This window comes from Lolium rigidum, chromosome 3 (assembly GCF_022539505.1).
Source record: "Lolium rigidum isolate FL_2022 chromosome 3, APGP_CSIRO_Lrig_0.1, whole genome shotgun sequence".
NCBI lineage: Eukaryota > Viridiplantae > Streptophyta > Magnoliopsida > Poales > Poaceae > Lolium > Lolium rigidum.
Genome location: NC_061510.1, coordinates 215,033,016 through 215,053,453, shown reverse-complemented (window position 1 = coordinate 215,053,453; position 20,438 = coordinate 215,033,016). Strand labels below are relative to the sequence as shown.

Here is a 20,438-nt window from a genome sequence, read left to right as displayed (position 1 = left end):
GCGTTGTCATCCGCGACGGACCGTGAGGCGTGAGGCAGCTCCTCCGCACCGACCCTGAAGGATGGTGCCGGTGAAGAAGGAGGTTAAGAAGGAAGCGCCGGGCTCGCTTCCTCGCAGGCGCCTCTACCTTCGCCGCCCCAAGGTGGAATCACGTGGGAGGCGGAGTTGTGGTCCGCCAAGGACTACATCAATTTTGTTGACCTCGCCGCTCCTTCTCTGCCACCGGCGCCAAAAGAGGCGGAGGAGGACTAGGAGTTCTCCGGGGTTAGCGACGGCGCGGACAACCTTCCCCAAATAGAGGAAGGCGTGTCGGTGGCCCCGATAGTGCACTGCCGGCGGTAGTACCTACACCTATTTGAGAGGCGCCGATGAAGGTGCTCTGAAAGATTATATTCCATGAGAAGTCGATACCTTAAATCCATCAGCTTTGTGCAGAACTGCAGATCAAAGAACTCAGCGGAAATAACGTTGGATCATACTTGTGAGCCTTGATAGATGTAGTGATGCTGAAGAAGCCAACGCTAGTACTTGTATATGGCAGCGGCTGATGGGATGATTAGTTAGTGGTGGTGGATCCAGTGGAAAATTAGCACTGTGAAAAAGCATTGTCGGACAGAGATCGTACAAAGATTGTCGTGTGTGGAGCACTTCCGATTTCCACCCGCACTGACCTACCCACCTACCCTACCGTGCTGCCTGCGCCGGGGCCCGCGCCCCATAGACCAGCTCGTACGCACGCACACGTCTCGTTGCAAAAGTTTGCGGGCCCACGTATACCTCGCTTCAGTTCTTCGCTTCGCACCTAGTCTAGTCTAGTCTATTCCCCCAACAACTCGACTCCAACCTCCGTCCTCCTCCTCCTCGCCCCCGTCGAATCCATCGAGGTGAGGAAAAACAGGAGAGGCTGTTAGGGTTCCGGATGGACGGGCCCAGAACCTTCTAGAACCGCAGTCTTGCTCGGGGTGCGGCGCGGCGGGCGATGGAGGACGAGAAGGCGAGGGGGCTGTCCTCGGCGGCGTCGCCGCTCATCCCGCCAAAGTCCTCCGAGATCGACCTCGAGGCCGGCGCCGGGGACCAGCTCCAGTGCCGGATCTGCCTCGAGACCGACGGTACGTGCGCCCGGATCCGCCACGCCGCGAGCTGTTGCTGCCGCTGCACGCCGTTATCCTTGGGTTCTATTTTGGCAGGGGTTGACTGCCTCTCTCCGTGTCCGTGTGCAGGGAGGGACTTCATCGCGCCCTGCAAGTGCAAGGGCACCTCCAAGTACGTGCACCGCGACTGCCTCGACCACTGGAGAGCCGTCAAGGTACGCCGCTTTCACTACTCTCTCTTGATGCATGCTCCGCTCAAATGTTGATTGTCTCATGGATCCATTCACGGTTACAGGCAGCTATTGTTTTCTTAGCTTGTTATAATCGCTGAATGACTGGAAGCTGTACCTCGTGCCTGATTGTTATGCTTAGATGTAGTAATTGTAGCCATTTTAGGCATGATTCACTTCCATTCTAGCGGTCAACCAATTCATAGATCATCTAGAGTTGAATAGAAATGGGAGACCCAGTAAGTTCCCTTTTCTCCATGGATATCTTCTTATGTTTATGCGCCACGTGTAACCAACTAATCTGCCCAAGTTGAATATGGCGGTTATAGTAAGTCACCATTTCAAATTCAGCCCTATTTCGCGGGCTTGGAAAGTGCATTTGGATGACAACCTCCCAATTAATTGCCTAGCCTTTGAGTACCTGTTTGGAATGCTCGCGCCAAAGAATTTGGCTCGCCAATGATCCTGGCCGTCCAGTCCACCCGTTTAAATCTGGCCAATCTGAGGGCGAGTCCAGGGCGCGCGAAACCCCAAGCCCAAAAAAATTGGCGTCGCGACACCCTCCCTCTCTCTAGGTGGGTCCCATGTGTTTTTTTTTCCAATTGTTTCTTAGTGGGTGCAGGCAGTTGTTTTAATTCTTGGCTAGTAATTTGTCGGTCCTACACGATTACCAAGTGAGTGCACCACACTATTGCGCGCGTGTATCAAATATTTTGGGCAAGTGAGTGCACCACACTATTGCGCGCGTGTATCAAATATTTTGGGCAAGTGAGTGCACCAGCATGTTAGTATTCTTCTACTTATCCTCTCAAATTTAGATGATAGATGTGTCAAATTTTTTCAATACTATTGTACTTCAGTTGGTTACAAACCAAATGCGGGATTATTTTGCCAAAATTTTGGGCAGTACAACGGCTACAATCCAAACAACAACACCTTACCAAAAGTTTGGTCATGCTAAAATTATGGTGAGGCTTGTTGGAGCTCAACATACGCGAATTAGCTGCTGAGTTGCTAGCGGAGTCGATATGAATATGTTCCTATGTTTGGTCCATGTCTGAAAAACTGCAGCTGTATTTTCATTCCCATTGGAATTATCATGCGTGAAATTTATTCAAGGTGCATTGCATATTGGCATGGTTTTACTGCTACCTAACCTCTGAAAGACAAAAGTTAATTTTGTGTTGAGCCCAATTGACAGAATGCTAGCAGTTGTATTTGATTCATCGGGTTGCTATTTCGATGGATTTTCTTGCAACATTGTTTGGCTGTCTGATACATGTCATCAATTGTATCTGTGATTTGTGGACTATGAGTACTATGATCAACAACCTCAGTTTTCAAAAACAATATCAGTCCACCTTCTCTTTCTTTTCTATTTTGTTAAAGATCTTCTCTATCGATTAGTGCTTCCTGTGACAGCCCTGTTTTTTGTGCATGACAACCCTGTTTGTGTTTACTCTATGCCAATTCACGATCGTTATGTAGAGACGAAAGAGCATTCATATGTGACTACAGTTCTACACATACAAGTTAACACTAGAGCATTCATGTGTGACTAGGTCCATACATAGCAAATTTATCAAAAATTACAGGTCAACTTTGTTGGGAGACTTAACAGTATTATTTAAAAAAAACTTGTACAATCATTTTTTAAAGAAATTGCACAATCATTTTGAACCACAATTGACATGACATTGCTTAAGTTGTGAAAAGAGACATGTTATTTTTAGATGCATTCATCAAGTCTTGTATTGCTTGAATGCCAGTAAATACCACCTGTAACCGTAAGCACTCCATCTTCATTAAATATAGAGAAAAGTCCACTTTACATTGTACAACCCTAAAGGTGGGAGTTCACTTTCAAACCCTAAATTCTAAAGCCGTTTGAATTGCAGCCTCAGAATACTGAAATAGCCCAGTTTCAAACCCTAAATTCCAAAGCTGTTTTAACTGAAAGTTTGAGGCGCAAACGGTTGCAGAAATGGGTTTTAAGTTTAACTGAAAGTGGGCAATTTCGTAAAAGAGTAAAATTGGATGGCATGCACCGATGTGGCATTGAGATGACATCTTTGTGGCTTCCACATCAGTTAAAACCACTTCTGCAACAGCTTGAGCTTGAAAAGTGGACATGTTGAAAGGTGCACTGTTTGAGTGTTTCAGTAGTGAACTTTGGCCATAGTTCAGGGTTTAAAAGTGGACTGCTCACCCTCCCCCTTTCCTTGATTGAATCTTCAAATTTAGTTGCAGTGGTAGGTGAGATTACTTTCCTTGGATAACAATGTACTCTTCCTTTGACTTTACTTAGAATATGGGTGTTCCAGTTTGTTGGGCAGATGTTCCCAGGTCCAGTTTTGGTAGTTAGTATTGGAAAATCTGCTTTCTGTTAGGATGTTGGGATGTCTGCATCAAAATGAAGTTTTGCTGTTTGGTAAGGGTAGATGGAAGCTGAGTTGGTGTTGGAGGTTCAGATTACGACATAAAGCGTATTGCTTCTGAGGATGGATCCAATAGATTAGAGTAGAAATGATGTATGGTACATATTATTTTCTCTTTTGACTCAGAAATATGAATTCTCTTTCTTCAGCAAAAAGTAAAAACAAAAAATCCTGTTGCAGTGGTCTGACTCTTTGCATTTTGTTGCCTACTTGTCTTAGCTATTAGAAGTTTGCCTTTGTAATGAAGCTGTGTCTTTCTTGCTTAAAACTGACAGCGTTTGATGCTTTGTCATATACAGGAGGGATTTGCATTTTCTCATTGCACCACCTGCAAGGCTCCTTATTACTTGAGGGTTCATGTCCACACTGACAGGAAATGGCGAACAATGAAGTTTCGTTTCTTTGTTACTAGAGATATATTATTCATCTTTGCTCTAGTCCAGTTTGTAAGTCTTCAAGAATCCGTGTCATTTTTCTTTTGTGTATATGTTGCGTTGAGTGATAAGAGTATATCTTACTCGTTTGTTCAGGTCATCTCTGCATTGGCTTATTTGGTACATTTTATTGATGGGTACCAGCAATATTGGTTGAGGACGTCCTGGGGTTTTGATAATGAAGTTAGTTTTTATTATATATGTGGTAAGCTACTTAATCATTTGCACCTTCTGTTATCACCTGTATGGTGTACCTGTATTTGCATGATTTCTATATTTGAATTTATACCTTATGCCCTTGTCTAATCCCTGCTTACGCAAGTCTGTTCATCCTCAACATTAGTTGTATGGGATCTGTACCTTATACAAATTGAAATAGGCAATTAGTGTGTATTCTGTCCGGTCAGCCTCTCCTATACAAGAGTGCAGTAGTGTAGAAAAGAAAACACGAGAGGAAATGTATTTTGTTTTCGACATCAGAGGAATGAACGTTGAATAGAAAACAGTTAGTTTTATTTCCCAATTACATATTTGTAATAGCAATGATTAAAGTTGTTTTTTCCTTCCTGCGGGATGCATTCATTCATCTCTGTGTTTATGCTGAACATATGGTTTAAGTTCTGAACTGAGTCGAACATCTTTATTCTATTTACAGGAGCTTTGTTGTTCTTTGCTTTGCTTGGGTTATCGGGATGCTTCATAACGTGTTATGACCGAAGAGTACGGAGTGACTTGGCTCAGCCTTGTCGAGAACTTTGTCTCTGTTGCTGCCAACCAGGGTAGACATTCAGTGACTTAATTGGTTAAGTTGTTAATGCTACATTCTTGGTTCATCTGTATGCTGTACACTCACTGTTTGGTCTTGTTTCAGGATGTGTGCAGATTGTCATCTTCCTGGCACCCTTTGCATGTGGACCGACTGCACCACATGCTTTGAAGGCTGTGCAACAACAGCTGGGGAGTGCGGCGGTTGCTTGGGAGGCGCAGGGGAAGCAGGGCTACCATTGCTCCTCATAATGGGAGTGATCGTGCTGGGGCTGTTCACAGTCGTCGGCATCTTCTACAGCGTACTGGTGGCAACTATGGTAGGGCAGAGGATCTGGCAAAGGCACTACCACATCCTCGCCAAACGAATGCTAACAAAGGTGAGCATTTCTCTTCACTCATCCTTTAGAACTTATCGGTCATGGTGCTTCCTCCTGTTTATAACCCCAATTTGGTGTTCTCCAGGAATATGTTGTGGAAGATGTTGACGGTGAACGCGCAGATTGGTCTCCGCCACCGCTCCCTGCTGAGCATGTCCAGCAGCTCAAGTCCCTGGGACTCCTATAGCCCATGCCATCGAGTTGATGGCTGTTGACGATGACCTAAGTTCAGGACCAGCGCGGCGCGACACTGCCCCAGCTGTACAGGAAGCAAATACCAAGCTGATGGCAGGGCGTTTCTTGTATCCGCACTTCCGCAGCCCAACGTGGCGTGTGATACCGTCGGTCTTTTTTGTACATTGTAACAGGGAAAATGACAACACCTTGATTTTATACAAATGAGTGGTTTACTCAACTGAGTTCAGATCATGCATGTCTTGCATAAAAGCTACTGCGTTTAGTGATTCATCGTGCTGCAGCTCTCAATCATTTTATCTGTTTATCCTTTTGATCTATCCCATATTCAAGTACATAAAACTTGCAATTTAGCAGGCAATACTCTCTCTGGATGTTTTCCCAAGTATTAAAGTTGTAACCTTCATTCGAAAATGTAAGCCTTTTTAGAAAGCTAAGGTAATACTATAATTTTATACTTCGGTTAACTTTGTGTTTTCGTTGCACAAGATTTTTTGTCTAACAAACAATCTCGTGAGTTATTGCGTGCACCATCACCCCTTTTCACAGCCTTAGGCTGCTCATAGTGGGGAGTAACATAAGGTAGTGTCATGCATAAGTTACTAGTTCATGTTACTACCTTTATAGTGGAAAGTAACTTAGAGATGGTATCATGCAAAGTCTCATTTATTAGTTTGTAGACTCATTTTATCTTGGGGTGTGTGATGTTATGGTAACATAGCTAGTTACCACCTCCCTCTGTTTCTTCATTTATTGCTATGCCATGTCACCAAAACACCTTGAAATGTGTGATGTTACTACTCCCTCCGTCCCAGTTCGCAAGGCAACGTTTTTAAATATCTTGGCCCAAGGTGAATTCTCATTGGCTCTAAATTTCCAAGTAAAAACATTAACATCGGCGCTGCAATTAATTGGGAAATTAAAAAGAACTTTATTTTCTACCCTTTAATTCATTTTTACTCCCACATTAAATGCAAATGGTGCATGCAAAGTACTAATGAGCCTCGTTTCACACAGTGGAATACGAAAGGAGGAGTCTTTTGCATGCAATAATGAATCAGTTTTACTCCCACCTTAAATACATATGTGCCTAGGAGGTGAGGCATTTTGGGACAAATATTTTTTGGAACTTTGCCTTGCGAACTGGGACGGAGGGAGTACCTAAGTTACTCCCACTATGAGCAGTCTTAACCACTCCGAACTAACCACTAACAAAAAAAATTCTGCCTACTGTGAACAAAGCACATTGTGTTTAAATCAGAGGCGAATGCATAACTTGGTGAACTCATTCATATGTGCAAATTAAGCTGCCCAAATCGATTATGCCATTGCTGAAGTTGGCATCACCAGACACCAGTCACCAATTATGATGCATGATGTTGTGCCAACTGATGAACTGAAGCATTATCATGCGAAATGCATGTCATTATCTTTATTCATGTGTGTTAATTATTTGAATCTTTAATTACTCATCGTGTAGCCAATGCGAAAGGGCCCCCTTTGGCTCGTTACACAAAAGTACAAAAATCTGCGAAATTTAGTACAGTACTCCAGTAGTAGGCCTGATGGGCCGTATTCCGCAGAGGAAAGTATAAATTTGTTGCTCGCTGAGGCTGCACTGCTACACAAGTACACAACACAATCGCGCTCCCTCAAAAAAGAAAGAAAAAACACTCCCCAATCGCCACCTGCACCGAAGCGGAACAAATCTCCGGCGAGCTCGAGCCGAAGCGGCGGAGGAGGAAGGCGCCGGCGCCAGTTCGAGGGCGGAGGTGAGATGGATCCGGACGAGGTGAAGTCCAAACTCCAAGGCCTGGCCTTCGGCAACGTCCTTGCCGCCGCCGCCCGCGACTACAAGAAGGTGACTCTCGCTCCGCCGCTGCGCCCCCTCCTTCCCTCTTACTAGGATTCCACGTCTTGCGCGTCGCCGTTACCGCGCCTCCGTTCTGATCTGATCGGAATCGGCCGAGGAGCTAGCGACGCCGGCGTCGTGGTCCTCCTGGATCTTGGGGCAAGTTCCTTCTCGCGGTTGCTGTTCTTCGCCTTACAACGGGTGCTAATTCGGCGAGTAGGCTATCTTATCTCTGTTCTGGGATCCAGCAAAGTAGTTACTACTGCATCTATAATGCTTGAGGGAAGTTGGGAGATGTTTATTTGGAATGCATCTTATTTTGGTTAACGGAATCCCCATTTCCACGTAACAAGAACACTCCAATCGCGCTCCTTAAGAAAAGAAACACTCCTATCGCCACCCGCACCACAAATCTCGGGCTAGCGAGAGCTGAAGTGGTGGAGGTGTAAGGTGCCGGCATGACTGGGAGGGTGGAGGACAGATGGATCCGGACGAGGTGAAGTCGAAACTCCACGGCCTGGCCGTCAACAACGTCCTGGCTGCCGCCGCCCGTGACTACAAGAAGGCGACTCTCGCTCCCGCCGCTATGCTCCATCATTCTCCACCTATAAGATTTCATGCCTTACCTGTTGCCATTATATACTGCGCTCCGGTCTGATCCGGTGGTCGGATCGCGTCATCGGCTGGCTGAGGAGCCAGCAGTGCCGGCTTCGTGGCCCTCCTAGATCTTGGGAGAAGTTCCTTCTTGTGGTTACATACAGTTATTTGCCTTGGGAATGAAACGACAGATGCTAAAAGCCTAAGATTCGGCGAGTAGTTCCCTCATGTGCAACGGGGCAGCTCTGTTCTGAGAATCTAGCAAAATCGTTTACATCTAGCTAGGAGATGTTTATTTGGAATTGATTTTATTTTTGGGCCTAGGTACCACTGTATTCCATTTCTGCATATACACCGAACCTCTAAAGATGGCTGGAGTTGCGTAAATATGGCAGGTCTGTGATCACAGTAGTGTTGGTCACTGTGTTTATCTGGATTGATTGGATTTGCAATAAACCCCTAAAAAGTGCAATTTTTTGGGTTCAAGCCGTCTGTTGCTTATGCTCGTAGAGTCGTAGGCCAGTGAACTGATTGTATTCTCACATGTAGTTTATTTTCATGACTTCCATGCTGTAAGCTGCTGGCATCTGTGTTAAGTTGATTTGAACTTGTGCTTTTATTAAATATACTGTTGGAGCAAGAATAGCACTGTTTTTTTCATTATGAGTTCTCTTTTTTGCAATACTGACACAGACACCATGTTAGGAAGTTATAGCTAAAGAGAAGGCTCACGCAGCACCTGCAATCCATGATGAAGTTGATCTTGATGAATTATTGGATGTGAGTTAAACTTTACAGCATCTCTTTATGTTCTCTTATATTTATCTTTAGTGTAAAGTACCACGAATTTTCGTATCTGTCCCACAACCATTACACTGCGGAACTGATTTCTAGGACCCAGAGCTTGAGAGATTGCATGCGGAAAGAATTGCTGCTATGAAGGTACTGATCTGAATCTTACACTTGTGAAGCTTGTGTAAGTGTCGTATCATGTACTAAGCATTTCAGTTTTCTCTATGCAACAGAGAGAGGTTGAGAAGCGTGAAGTGCTTAAGAGGCAAGGTCATGGTGAATACAGGGAAATAACTGAAGGAGACTTCCTAGCGGAGGTCACTCGCGGTGACAAGGTCATCTGTCATTTCTACCATCGTGAATTTTACCGCTGCAAGTAAGCCATGACTCCTTTTTACGGAATTGCTTAACTCTTGCTCCTGATGATTCAGTGAAGGATGTCTAATTTTTTGGTAGGATCATGGATAAGCATTTGAAGGCACTTGCGCCAGTCTATTTGGGGACTAAATTCGTCAAGCTTGATGCTGAGGTCGGTATGCTATCGCTATTAGCTTTAAGTTACTTCTGCTTTTACTGCATCGATGATGCTAATTTGTTGATGATTATTTCAGAATGCTCCCTTCTTTGTGACTAAACTGGCAATTAAAATGTTGCCATGTGTTATATTGTTCAAGTAAGTGCATAAACTGTTCACGGCTTCTACCTATTTTATATTCCAATGTCATAAGTTATTATACTAATATACTGTGTTCATGGTACTTTTCTACATCAGGAAGGGTATTGCTGTTGATCGGTTAGTTGGATTTGAAGACCTTGGAGGTAAAGATGATTTTTCTACCAGGGCATTGGAAAATATTCTGAAGAGGAAAGGTAGAGACAGCTGCTCCATACAGCATTCATTCACAATTTGGAATGACAAATATGCTAACACCCAAAAAAAATGTAGGTATCATTGAGGAAAAGAAGAAAGATGAGGACGATGAAGATGATGAGACTGACATGTCAAAAAATAGGAGGATTAGATCATCAACTGCTCGGGATTCTGATTCAGACTGACATTGAGTTTTTATGTTTTGTACTAGTCCTTAAAAGCTCTTTATGATTATGTGCATGTATTGTATTGAAACAAGAGAACTGGATATGCTGTGGCTGGATGTAGAAGTGGTTTGTTTATAGCTCCAGTTTTATGTGAGCTGGGATATATGTTTGACTAAGAGTTACTGCTGCAGTTCTTCTTTGTTGGGCATTTCAGCTGGCCTATTAATCACTGGCTTTCGTTTCATCACATCAGTGCCTTTTCACGATGGTTCCATCTATGATGTTCTCAACCTACAGATTAGTAGCCACGTCATGTTTATCACGTGAATGAAGAGATATTATTCATCGGACACTGTAATTACAGTCTGTCACGTGTGAGCTTTATTCACAGCAGTGCTGTCAAAACACAATCTGACAAAAAAATAATTCACGATGTTACCACTTATACATTGTCACTCGTCTAAAATAATTCACGATGTTACCACTTATACATTGTCCCTCGTCTATTATTTACCTTATTATACACTTTATTTGACCTGCTATTATATTGGATATATGACAGAAGTTTGTTTTCAGAGAACTTCGTCTAGTAACTGTCTGAACTTCGTAGTGGAATGCTATTCCTGTGTTGTTTATTTGTCTAGAAGCCGATACACTGCGTATACTGAGAGTAGGCCTCCGATTGCATGCCGATTGGGGCACGGATGATTTGATCTGGAATATCGAAGGCATCGACGAGTTCTCGGGCCACAAGCCTGACTTGGTAACTGAGGTAGTCTGCCAGTTTATGGATAGCCTGCAAGTATAAAGGGGAGCATCAGGTCTTAGTTCTGGTTTGAAGCTAGGAACTGAAATTGCATACTTGCAGTATTGGAGGAGGGGAAAGGGGGGCGGGATAAGCAGAAATGTACCTTCGCTTTGTTTGGCGCGACGTAGTCTACGTTCCGATATGTCCCAATGTCATTCCAGATCCTATCGAGCGCGTAAAGGTCGCACACTAGCTTCAGTACTTCACGTGTTTTTTCGTCAGGGCAACTGCATGGATGCATCATTAGTCATTGTTGTCATATTAACATTCTTACCATATGCAACTCAAAAGGGAGGCAAATAACATCTGAATGGTGAGTAGGCTTCTATGCTTTGATCGTCAACATTAATTTTTATTCATGGTTCAGCTAAAGAACAATATGAGGGCAAGGGCTCGAACACAGGAAGGAGTTCTCAGTCGCACAAGTACTATCTGTTAGTCATTTGGTGGCTCAACTACTTAAGCACCAGTAATCGTGATGGAAACTGGTAGGAGTATGCTGTCAGGGCAACAGGAATATTTTTCAATTCTTCCACAAATAGCATTTAGTTGCTGATGCCCCTTTTCAGGGGATCATGCTGGACACTGTACTTGTTTATCCCAAGTCTCAACCAAACAAATAAAATATTAAGAACTACTAAAAAGATCTACCTTCTTAAGAGCCAATCTATTAGTGAGCTTCAATTTATAAGAATTTTTTCACTAGAGAGCTTCATATTCTAAAAGAAAAACTACTAGTGAGAACCAATGGTAAGAACAGTTTAACCGAGGACGAGCACAAAACTATACCTTTTCACAGCTTCTATAAACCTAGCAAGAATGACAGACTCAATGTGTGACTCTGCAAGTGTGAGCAGATGGTTTAAACATCTGTTCCACGCACCAAACCCTCCAAGCGTCTTCATATGCTTCTGGAGTCGAGCAGCAACACTATGCAGTAATCGTGATGTTCGGTACTGATAAGAGGGTTTATCCAATCAGTGCGGGAATGTTAGCCAACTTGTACTGAGATTATTATGTAGATATGACTTACTCTGAATGCATCCAGCTGAAAGTTAGGATCCCTTAGATGATCTTCCCCTTCCCATCGAGCAGTGACGGGATTTGGCTGAGACAAGTAGGTGCTCATGGAGTCTCTCAAGTAGTTCCAGGTGACTGAGAGTGTCCCTCCCTTAAACTTTTGCTGATATTGCTTCAGGAGATCTCCAGCAACCTACAATACCATCATGATAGGAGGTACATTATTTGATGTATGAGTGACTTTATCACATTAAATGACTCGCCCAAACTTCATTTCATCAACAATATGTAATTAACTGTGTGCTCTGGCTTTGTAAAGGATGCTTATTTATACCTGCTGTAAAAGAACTGTATTGTCTCCTTCAAATGTTTGAAATATATCATGGTCATTCCGCAGACCACCAAAACGATTTACAGCAGCATACCCATGCCCACCACACGATTCTCGGCAGATGCTAATAGCTTTTGCTGTGTATGAGGTTATGTAGGATTTCAACCCAGATGAAAGCACATGGACATCGGCGCTAAGATCCTCATCTTCGGTTTTCTTCATTTCCGAGTACTTATCTACCAAATACGCTCTGGCAAAGTGAAATGCATAAGCTGATGCCAACATAGGCATTAGTTTGTGCTGGTGAGATTGGTAATCCAGAACACTGATTTCAGGCTCCTTAGGAGGACCAAATTGTTGACGCAATAGAGCATATCTTACAGCAATGGTTACTGCAACTTTCAGTACCCCCACAGAACTATATGCAAGCCCAACTCGTCCACCAACAAGCTCGCCAAGGGTTGCTGCAAATCTTCTGTTAATCGTGGGGAGGCTGCTCGTATATTTTCCATCTCGCGCCACATCACCAAATCTGTTCAGAAGATTGTCTCGGGGTATTCTAACTGAACAGAACCTCAGGGCACCATTATCTACACCATTTAGGCCAATCTTGTGCCCACAATCATTGATCTCAATTCCAGGAAGAACAGCATGGGTTTCAAGGTCCCGAATCGGGACAATAAATGCATGAATTCCCATGTCAGCAGGTTCCCCTCCTTTGCCCTGAAGTGGTAAAATTAGCCTGGCAAAAACAGTAGCGAATTTTCCATGAAGAGCTGCGTTGCCAATCCACCACTTAATGGCTCCATCATTTGGGGTATCAATAATGAACTCATCAGTAACTGGATCAAATGTAGCAGTAGTCTGTAGGGCTTGAACGTTGGATCCTGCCAAAAAGCAACAAACGAAAAGAAGATAACCTTTTAAATTATTGTGAACAGCGTTTTAGGTACTGGGTACAAGTCCCAGTGCCCATTCAAAAGATACGGAAAAAGATTGATTGAGACAGTTCAATTGCAGATCAAAGTACCAAACAGGCAATCGGAAATACTGATGAAATAAGTAAATAAACTTTCTAACCATGATGCAGTTCTGTCATAGCAAAACAGCCTGGGTATTCCAAATTGTCGATTCTGTCGAAGTACTTTTCTTTGTGCTTCTTGGTTCCTAAATTTATTATCGAACCACCCCAAAGACTGCATTAACAGCAGGCAAGTTAGTTGATCAGTAATAACAGACATATAAGGCAAAAGATAGTATATAAAGCAAGTACACAGTAACAAACTGTCAAATGTTGTGTTACTGTCCTGCTAAGATCACCAAATTACATATAAGCCACAAAATAGTTTGGCATAAGCCACTGATGGAGTTTTGCAAGAATTCAAGTACTGCTGTGCTAGAGGTTGCAGGAGCCACCAGCCAAACTCCTGATGCATATATACCCTAAACAATCCCAATTAAGACTCGAAACAGAATTGTAGTGACTAGAAAAATGGGCAAATAAAGTACCTGGCATTTCACAAACAGGTAATCATTCTTTAGGGAAGGTAATCGAACAGTACAGCTCGCAAAAAACCCATAACCAAAGCTCTTTACCCACCAACCATCGTAATCGAGAATCAATGTGGCTTCTGTTGTTATCAATAATTGTTAAATTAGGCCCACACTATTGCAGCCAAAGGTCATCATGCATTAGCAAGCAGAGCAGAATACAAAACCATGTGCATTCATACTGAAACTCTGTTTCACAGTCCCTGTCACTCATAACTCCTAAGTACTTGTCCCAAAAGAGTGCAATTGCAACCTTAGCCGTACACGGAGTAGGATGCAGTTAAGCTATCAAGAGACCCAAGCCCCACCCCCGCCCCGCCATGCTAGAATCTTCGCGAATGCAATAATCAGTATGGTAAGTAACTCAGGATCTCAAAGAGCAGGGGTGCTCACTACTCCTGATTTATGTTACAGCACTCACATTCAGAAGAGCAAAGTAAAAAATGATTTTGAGGTTAGCATGCAGACAGGTATTATCGCACTGATCCTGGAAGCGTGTTAATCCATTAAAACCATTTGCACTATCTACCCCTGCTTAGTTACTGATACGGAAAAGGATGTGAAATTACTAATTGACCCATAGATGAAGTAGTTCGCAGTTCCCATCGTATCCATTGCTCGTGCAATTATGTAAGCCCTCTCGTTAACTACCAACTAACAATCCCCATCTGAAACATATACTGGAAGTGTCAAGTTCTAGTTGCGTACTGTGCACTTTAATTGTGCAGAAATTACTACTCAATTGCAAGTTAATCAATTAAACTAATGCACGCAGTAAACCAAAAAAGGCGCACCAACCTGTACTGTACCCCGACCTTGATGGCGAGGGATATGTCGAGTCCGCCGACGGCCTCCATGACGGCGAAGTACTCGGCGGGGTCGGACGCCATGAGGGTGAGCGGCCGCACCCCGGCCTCCCGCACGAGCGCGGACATCTGCCGGAAGCAGAGCTCGCGGTGCGCGGCCGTGGGCAGCTCCACGGGCGTCTGGAGCTCCGGGCGCGCGACGTAGAACTCGTATACCCGCGCCTGCATCGCCCGGTGCCGCCCGCGCAGGTACGCCGTGAGCGCTGCGGCGTCCGCGTCCAAACCCCCCGCGCGCCGCTTCCCCGCGCACGCCGCGGCGACCAGAGAATTGGGCCCCTCGGGAGCGGGCCGATCGGAGGGCTGCAGGAGGTGGAGGGAGAGGCGCCGGAGGCGGCGCATGGCCGGCGTCGAGTCCTCGTCGTCGGGGGCGGAGCCGGAGCGGGACGTGGTGGCCATGGCGACGGCGGTGAAGGTGTTCGACGAGACGTGTTCGGGCGGGGCGGGAGTGGGAAAGCGTAGGCGAGGTTAGTTGGTGCCGTTACGTTAGGACGTTGCTTTAATGGACGGTCCGTCGGGAGGCGCATCTTACATTCGGCCCCCATTTACTTATGCATATTACTTATACCTCCCGAATCCATCTACTAGAAAAGAAATAATTGGTGTTAATTAGACACCCAAAATGTGTGCTAGCTCCATCCCACTCACAATACATGTTGAAATTCATTCTTGTTATGAATCTTATTAAGAAGAAAAGCTCAATGCAATATGCAATGTCACGGGCATATTTGGAAGAGTGGTAGTACTAATTCTTCTTTTGGCCTACTCCATAATATCAACTTTTAGTAAAAATGGGATCAGTTGCATGCCTAGTGTTTTTTCGGAACTATGCCAAGGCTTACCATGGTCACACACTATTAAAATTTCCATTTCCCTTACAACCCCCTAAATTTTTTTAGTAGTCATTATTTATTCATGAACATTTTCTTAAAGTGTGAATTTCAACTTATACCCCTACATTCAAATCTTTGATATAGATTGCCGTGTTCATGAGCTTTTCACCTAGAGTAGCTCAGTTAGCGCGGGTTTTGCTAGTTTTACCCTTTTTAATGTATTGCTAGCAATATGTCGGGTGAGTCCTAAATATCAGCTTCGTGTGGTGTGCTAGGTTGTGGTTTTTGTCCTGGTTTTTTTTATAGACATGACTTTGTTTTTCTTGTGTCTAAATGTAGGGGTATATTGACGCGCATGCTCTAACACATACCGGCCCCGAATGAGCCTTGCACCACTTCATTCGGATTGGTTTGGGCAAGGGAAGCGAGCTCGTTCATGGGCGAGCGATGGAAATTAGGAAGTGGCATGCCATGTGTATCTAAATACCAAATGTTGTAAGGTGTAAAAAACTCTCATAACCTTGAGTTGACGAGCTAGGCCGGATAATAAGTTACTAATGGAGCAAGAGTTGATATTTAGTGCACATGGGCACTAGTGATCTCGTTTTAAAAAAAAAAATCAGAAATTATATTTTTGAGTTTCAAAAAATCTTGATAAAAAACCCGCATATAGTAACTGATGTATCCCACAAACGTGCAAAATATTAATTTCACATAGTTTATTTATATTCTTAGCTACATGTCTAGCACAAAACAAAAAGAAATTCGGTTCGAGATTTTCCATGATTGTGAAATGTATCACTGCCAATCTTTAGAATTATTTTAGATTTTTTAATAACTTGTAAAATTCTTTTTATTTTTTAAACTGTCGAGAGGATTGGAACTCTAGAGCCAAAATCATTTTCCGATGGAGCAATTCATATATATAAATGTGGAAGTTGTGGGTAAAACTGAAATCCGCTTTTTTTAAAAAAAAATGTCAGGTGTTTTCTCTACTAGTAAACAAAAGTTCAAAAGGAAGTGGGCATCTATCCACCATACAGAACATCTGGTGAAGTGAAAACCATTAATTGTTGTGGATGGTATACGCTTGACACATTTTTTAGGAAGAAACGACGGTGCCATTGTTTAGCTGCAGGGCATAATTTGATACTGCAAGGAGTCAAAGGCCACATGGGCATGCAAATCTTGAAAATCGAATAAAAGAAACCTCGACGTGTGCTCAACGTTTGGTTGCGATCGTCGACTCGTCGATCGTTGTCATCAACTCGTCAAGCGAACTGTAGTTGTCCGTAATGAATGTAGGGAGTATTTGGGACTATATTCTGATTCGTGGCAAAATCCCCATATCTTTCGACCTGCAGTGTCGTGTGCCGGTGAGTGATCGTGATGTCCTCGCACGTAGACGTAGCTTTGCTGTGGAGCTTTCGTATTTAGCGGTTACGCAGGGGGGCGAGACGTGATGTTTGCTCTAGTCGGACCAGACGAGCTGGGACGGCGAGGCCGCGAAGGCAAGGAACCGGAGAAGGAGATATAGCGGTGACGTGTAAGCGACGGGACGGTGATGTGGCGATAAGGTTCGGTTGCCCTCACGTGCAAGCTTCCCCGTGCTGGCCTAGTGCCACTGACAGGTGAGGTCGGGTACTGGGCCGTGCTCCTCGGCCCCACGTGTCAGTGAGCGTAGGGGTGATGTGGCGCTAGGCAGCCTTGCTCCGTTTCTGTTATGGTGGCGACTTTTCGTAGCACCTTCTCCGACGGAGGAGATGAGGATGGTGACGCGGGAACTCCCACACCGTTCCCGTTCCGTTCTGTTCCATGCTGAGATATAATTATTGTTGTTTCAAGTGAGATTTTGTCGCGCTCCACGTGATTCTACTTCGGATGTACTCGCTCTGTTCCTGATTGCATTGCATACGCATCTCAATTTCATTAGCAACTTAGCCCGTACGTTATAGGAGTACATGCTATGAAAAATAGGTTACTCACTCTTATCTAAATTAACCCAATTTCTATTAAGTGCCTGGGCACCATCGTGTGTTAGCCAGTGCCCCCCCTTTTTCACCGTTCGATCCACGTGAGGTTGTCCATGGGAGACAGTCAGTTGGGGCCCACCACGAGCGAGTTATCTCCTCCATCTCCTCCACTTACTTTTCCCCATCTTTCCCATCGAGATAGTGGTGGTACCGACGGATCTCCACGAGGGCGCCGCCACCCTCGCGAGCGCGCCGCCGCCGGCGGCCACCACCTGCACCAGTGCCTTCGCCCGTCGGGGAAGGGACTTCGCCTCGCCGTCGGCCGCCACCTTCGCGAGCGCGCCACCGCCTGTCGCCGCCTTCGCTAGCGCGCCGCCGCCGGCCGTCACCTCCACCAGTGCACCTCGCTGTCCCTGTCGCGACCCCGGAGGTCAGGGCTAGACAAAACTAAATATCACATATGGCATAAGCCTAACCTAGATCTCTAGGGCCTACAGGGTGAGAATCGGTAACACAACAGTGACTCTACGACTGAAAGCAAATATATTACAACTCTTAGCAGAGTTAAGATCCAAATTTATTACACGCAGAGGTCACTGACCATAATTCAACAAGCAACGGAAAGTAAATTATGTTATCTAGATAACAAGACTGCAAAGGGCCTAAGAGACCATAACATAAGGCGACGTCCCAGCCCATAAGTCTCAGGCTGCCGCCTGAGGAACTCCGAACTACTCGTCAACGTCAAGGTAGAAGCCACCATCAGTTGGAAGGACTTCGTCTGAAACAAAGCATGCAAGGCTTAGTACAGGGACTCAGCAAGACTTAGTACAACCTTTTAGCAAAGCGGGTATGCGAGGCTTTATGTGGAGCTTATTTTGCGGAAAGCCAGTTTTTCTTTGTAAACAGGAGGGAGTAGAAGTTTGTCTATTCAGACCATTTTCAAAAGGGATAAGAGAGCGATATCAACTCTAGCTCTAAGATCATCATGTTGAATCCACCGAATCTTCATCATCACCTGAACCTATCACCTAGGATCACCCCCTCGACAACCTGATAAGGGATCCTTATTCACACATAGATATCAAGTTTTACGATCGGATTCAAGTTGTCTATGATCACACGTTCTTTCCCAAGTCGTCCTTAACCGTGGACACGGCTTTTCGAAAAGATTTACCCTGCAGGGGTGTACAACTTTACCCACACGCGCCGACCGACTCTTAATGCCACTATAGATTAACACACTTCCTTGGTGTGCTGGCATAGGGTGGTCGACCAAAACCTTTCCCTTACTTCGCCTATTCCATGAGTCAAGCTAACTGGGGAGCTCCGTCATCGTAGGTAGCCATTCTCCGAGGCGGTCCCGGTTATTGTGTGCAGGGGATCCAGTTCAATGCCTCCAACATCCTTCACCCCGGCCACGCCCTGTATGGTGCACTTTGAAAACCTTTTCAACCTTTCCCTCATGCGTATGGCAAATGGAACTCGCAAACTAATTGACTCATGGGTAAGCTAGGCAAGTTCAGGCCAAGGGGTTCCCATGGGCCCCGTGTGGTTGTACGCTCAGTCTTGGTTCCGAAGGCGAGAACTCAGGTCCTAGTATCGACGAGAACGAGTCAAAACACCACATCCCCATGTGGCGGCCCATCCAAGCCTTTAGCATGTTTATTAACATCATCACTGATCTTACCACGTCATCTTGTCAAACTAGGTTCATTCATAGCTCTGATTCATCAACCGGATGGATCAGACTTCAACAGCCTAAGCATGGCTAAGCATAACACATATACGGCTCTAGCGATGCGAACAAGCTCGGACCTAGTTTTGTTGGGAGCGGTGGATCGATAACTCCGGGCTACAAGGATGGAATTATGCACACATAGGATATCTACAACTCGCCGATAAAACATATTTGAAGCGGATGCAATATGTAAGAACCAGAAGTAAAGCATTTCAAAACCATATATGAACCAGGTTAGGGCTTGCCTTGTCCCTCGTTGTTCTGGTGCTGCTCTTCGGTGGCGTTGGTCTCAGGTTCGCGTTCAGTCCCTATCGAGAAGAACCAAATACCGGAAAGGAAGAGCACAATCAATACAAGCTACAATGCAATGGACATACAGTATGATGACATGTCATATTAAAGGGGTTGGGTAAATCCTAGGTGCATTCGACAGAAATTAAAGGGGGTTCGGCATCGATCCCGACATAAGGGGGTCGATTTAGGGTTTCTACTAAGGCTCCACATTTAATTGGTTCAAGAATGTATGAAACATGGATAAACAATTAGGTAATGTTTTTCTGATCATTTTGATATCTTATTTGCATTTTTCTGATTTAAAATGAATTAGTTATGAATTTCCAAAGTTTAATTCATTTTAAATCAATTTCTGGAAATTATATAAAAATAATAAAAGTTTAACAATTTGGACCCACATGTCATAATTTTATTCTTTTCTAACTATTTCTGAAATTAATAAAATCCTGACAGATGGGGTCCACCTATCATTATTTTCTATTTACAGTACGTAAAAATAATATAAGAAAATAAGAAAAAGAATTATGGCGTCAGCATGATGTCATGCTGACGTTAGCCGGCCATGAGCTCGAAATTGAGCTCTGGTTGGCCTCCAATCGGAGGCTCCCTGGGCGGGAGGACGCGCGAGAGGGGGCAATAGACGCGGGGCGACGCGCTGGGCCGTTTGGTGGCGGCGCCGCCCGCTATTGGCCACCGGAGCACGGCCACCGGCGACGAGCGGCGGAGGCCGGGGCAGTAGCCCGTGGCGGTGATGATACAGAGGGGGAGGAGGCGAGCTGAGGGTACCCGGCGGGAGCGGAGCTCACCGCTAGCACGAGGGCTTGGTCGGTGACTGCCGGGGAGCCTCGCTGGCGCCGGAATCGGGCGGAGGCCGGCCGTTCCTGCGAGTTAGGGTTAGGTCTGAGGGAGGCGCGGGAGAGCACGGGGAAGGGGGAGAATGGGGACTAGGGTTCCAGGCCGCGGCGGCGATCTTTTGTAGGTCGCCAGGGGCGGCGGGGCACATCCTGGCCGGCCGGAGCATCGGGTGGTCGGCGTGCTGCCAGCGACCAGCTTCGGTCGGTGGGGAAGACATGCACTTTTGCACAAAACCCCCTACGGGGTGGTTGGGCTGGTGGGGTGTGGCTGTTGGGCCACTTGGGCCGAGCCAGAGAGAAAGGAAGGGGAAAAAGAGATGGGCTGCGCCCAGGGAGAGAAGAGAAGGGGTGGGTTTCT

At 45.2% G+C, this 20,438-nt stretch overlaps 3 protein-coding genes across 3 annotated transcripts; 2 read left to right on the top strand and 1 right to left on the bottom strand.

The window, feature by feature from the left end:
* The first annotated feature begins 838 nt into the window (after window positions 1-838).
* Window positions 839-5,853, top strand: LOC124702983. Its single transcript, XM_047235180.1, has 7 exons — window positions 839-1,109; window positions 1,221-1,306; window positions 4,059-4,205; window positions 4,290-4,398; window positions 4,849-4,972; window positions 5,065-5,338; window positions 5,424-5,853. Exons 1-7 carry the CDS (start codon window positions 980-982, stop codon window positions 5,523-5,525), a joined length of 972 nt encoding a protein of 323 aa, XP_047091136.1. The 5' UTR covers window positions 839-979; the 3' UTR covers window positions 5,526-5,853.
* A 1,312-nt stretch (window positions 5,854-7,165) lies between these two features.
* LOC124698958 (thioredoxin domain-containing protein PLP3B-like) lies at window positions 7,166-10,002 on the top strand. Its single transcript, XM_047231338.1, has 8 exons — window positions 7,166-7,394; window positions 8,688-8,762; window positions 8,877-8,924; window positions 9,008-9,150; window positions 9,231-9,303; window positions 9,386-9,447; window positions 9,547-9,644; window positions 9,721-10,002. Exons 1-8 carry the CDS (start codon window positions 7,311-7,313, stop codon window positions 9,828-9,830), a joined length of 693 nt encoding a protein of 230 aa, XP_047087294.1. The 5' UTR covers window positions 7,166-7,310; the 3' UTR covers window positions 9,831-10,002.
* A 222-nt stretch (window positions 10,003-10,224) lies between these two features.
* Window positions 10,225-14,786, bottom strand: LOC124702982 (acyl-coenzyme A oxidase 2, peroxisomal-like). The gene is made up of 7 exons (XM_047235179.1): window positions 14,321-14,786; window positions 13,052-13,167; window positions 11,975-12,858; window positions 11,654-11,833; window positions 11,410-11,576; window positions 10,724-10,847; window positions 10,225-10,608 (listed from the first exon to the last, which is right to left on the bottom strand). Exons 1-7 carry the CDS (start codon window positions 14,782-14,784, stop codon window positions 10,453-10,455), a joined length of 2,091 nt encoding a protein of 696 aa, XP_047091135.1. The 5' UTR covers window positions 14,785-14,786; the 3' UTR covers window positions 10,225-10,452.
* Window positions 14,787-20,438: the final 5,652 nt, after the last annotated feature.

Coding starts and splice junctions, on each gene's coding strand:
- LOC124702982 (XM_047235179.1), bottom strand. CDS start 14,784: ATGGCCACCACGTCCCGCTCCGGCTCCGCCCCCGACGACGAGGACTCG. Junction 10,848..11,409: donor TTTATAGAAGCTGTGAAAAG/GTATAGTTTTGT, acceptor GCATCCATGCAG/TTGCCCTGACGAAAAAACAC. Junction 10,609..10,723: donor TCGCGCCAAACAAAGCGAAG/GTACATTTCTGC, acceptor TTATACTTGCAG/GCTATCCATAAACTGGCAGA.
- LOC124698958 (XM_047231338.1), top strand. CDS start 7,311: ATGGATCCGGACGAGGTGAAGTCCAAACTCCAAGGCCTGGCCTTCGGC. Junction 8,925..9,007: donor AAAGAATTGCTGCTATGAAG/GTACTGATCTGA, acceptor TCTATGCAACAG/AGAGAGGTTGAGAAGCGTGA. Junction 9,304..9,385: donor TCGTCAAGCTTGATGCTGAG/GTCGGTATGCTA, acceptor TGATTATTTCAG/AATGCTCCCTTCTTTGTGAC.
- LOC124702983 (XM_047235180.1), top strand. CDS start 980: ATGGAGGACGAGAAGGCGAGGGGGCTGTCCTCGGCGGCGTCGCCGCTC. Junction 1,307..4,058: donor ACCACTGGAGAGCCGTCAAG/GTACGCCGCTTT, acceptor TGTCATATACAG/GAGGGATTTGCATTTTCTCA. Junction 4,399..4,848: donor TAGTTTTTATTATATATGTG/GTAAGCTACTTA, acceptor TTCTATTTACAG/GAGCTTTGTTGTTCTTTGCT.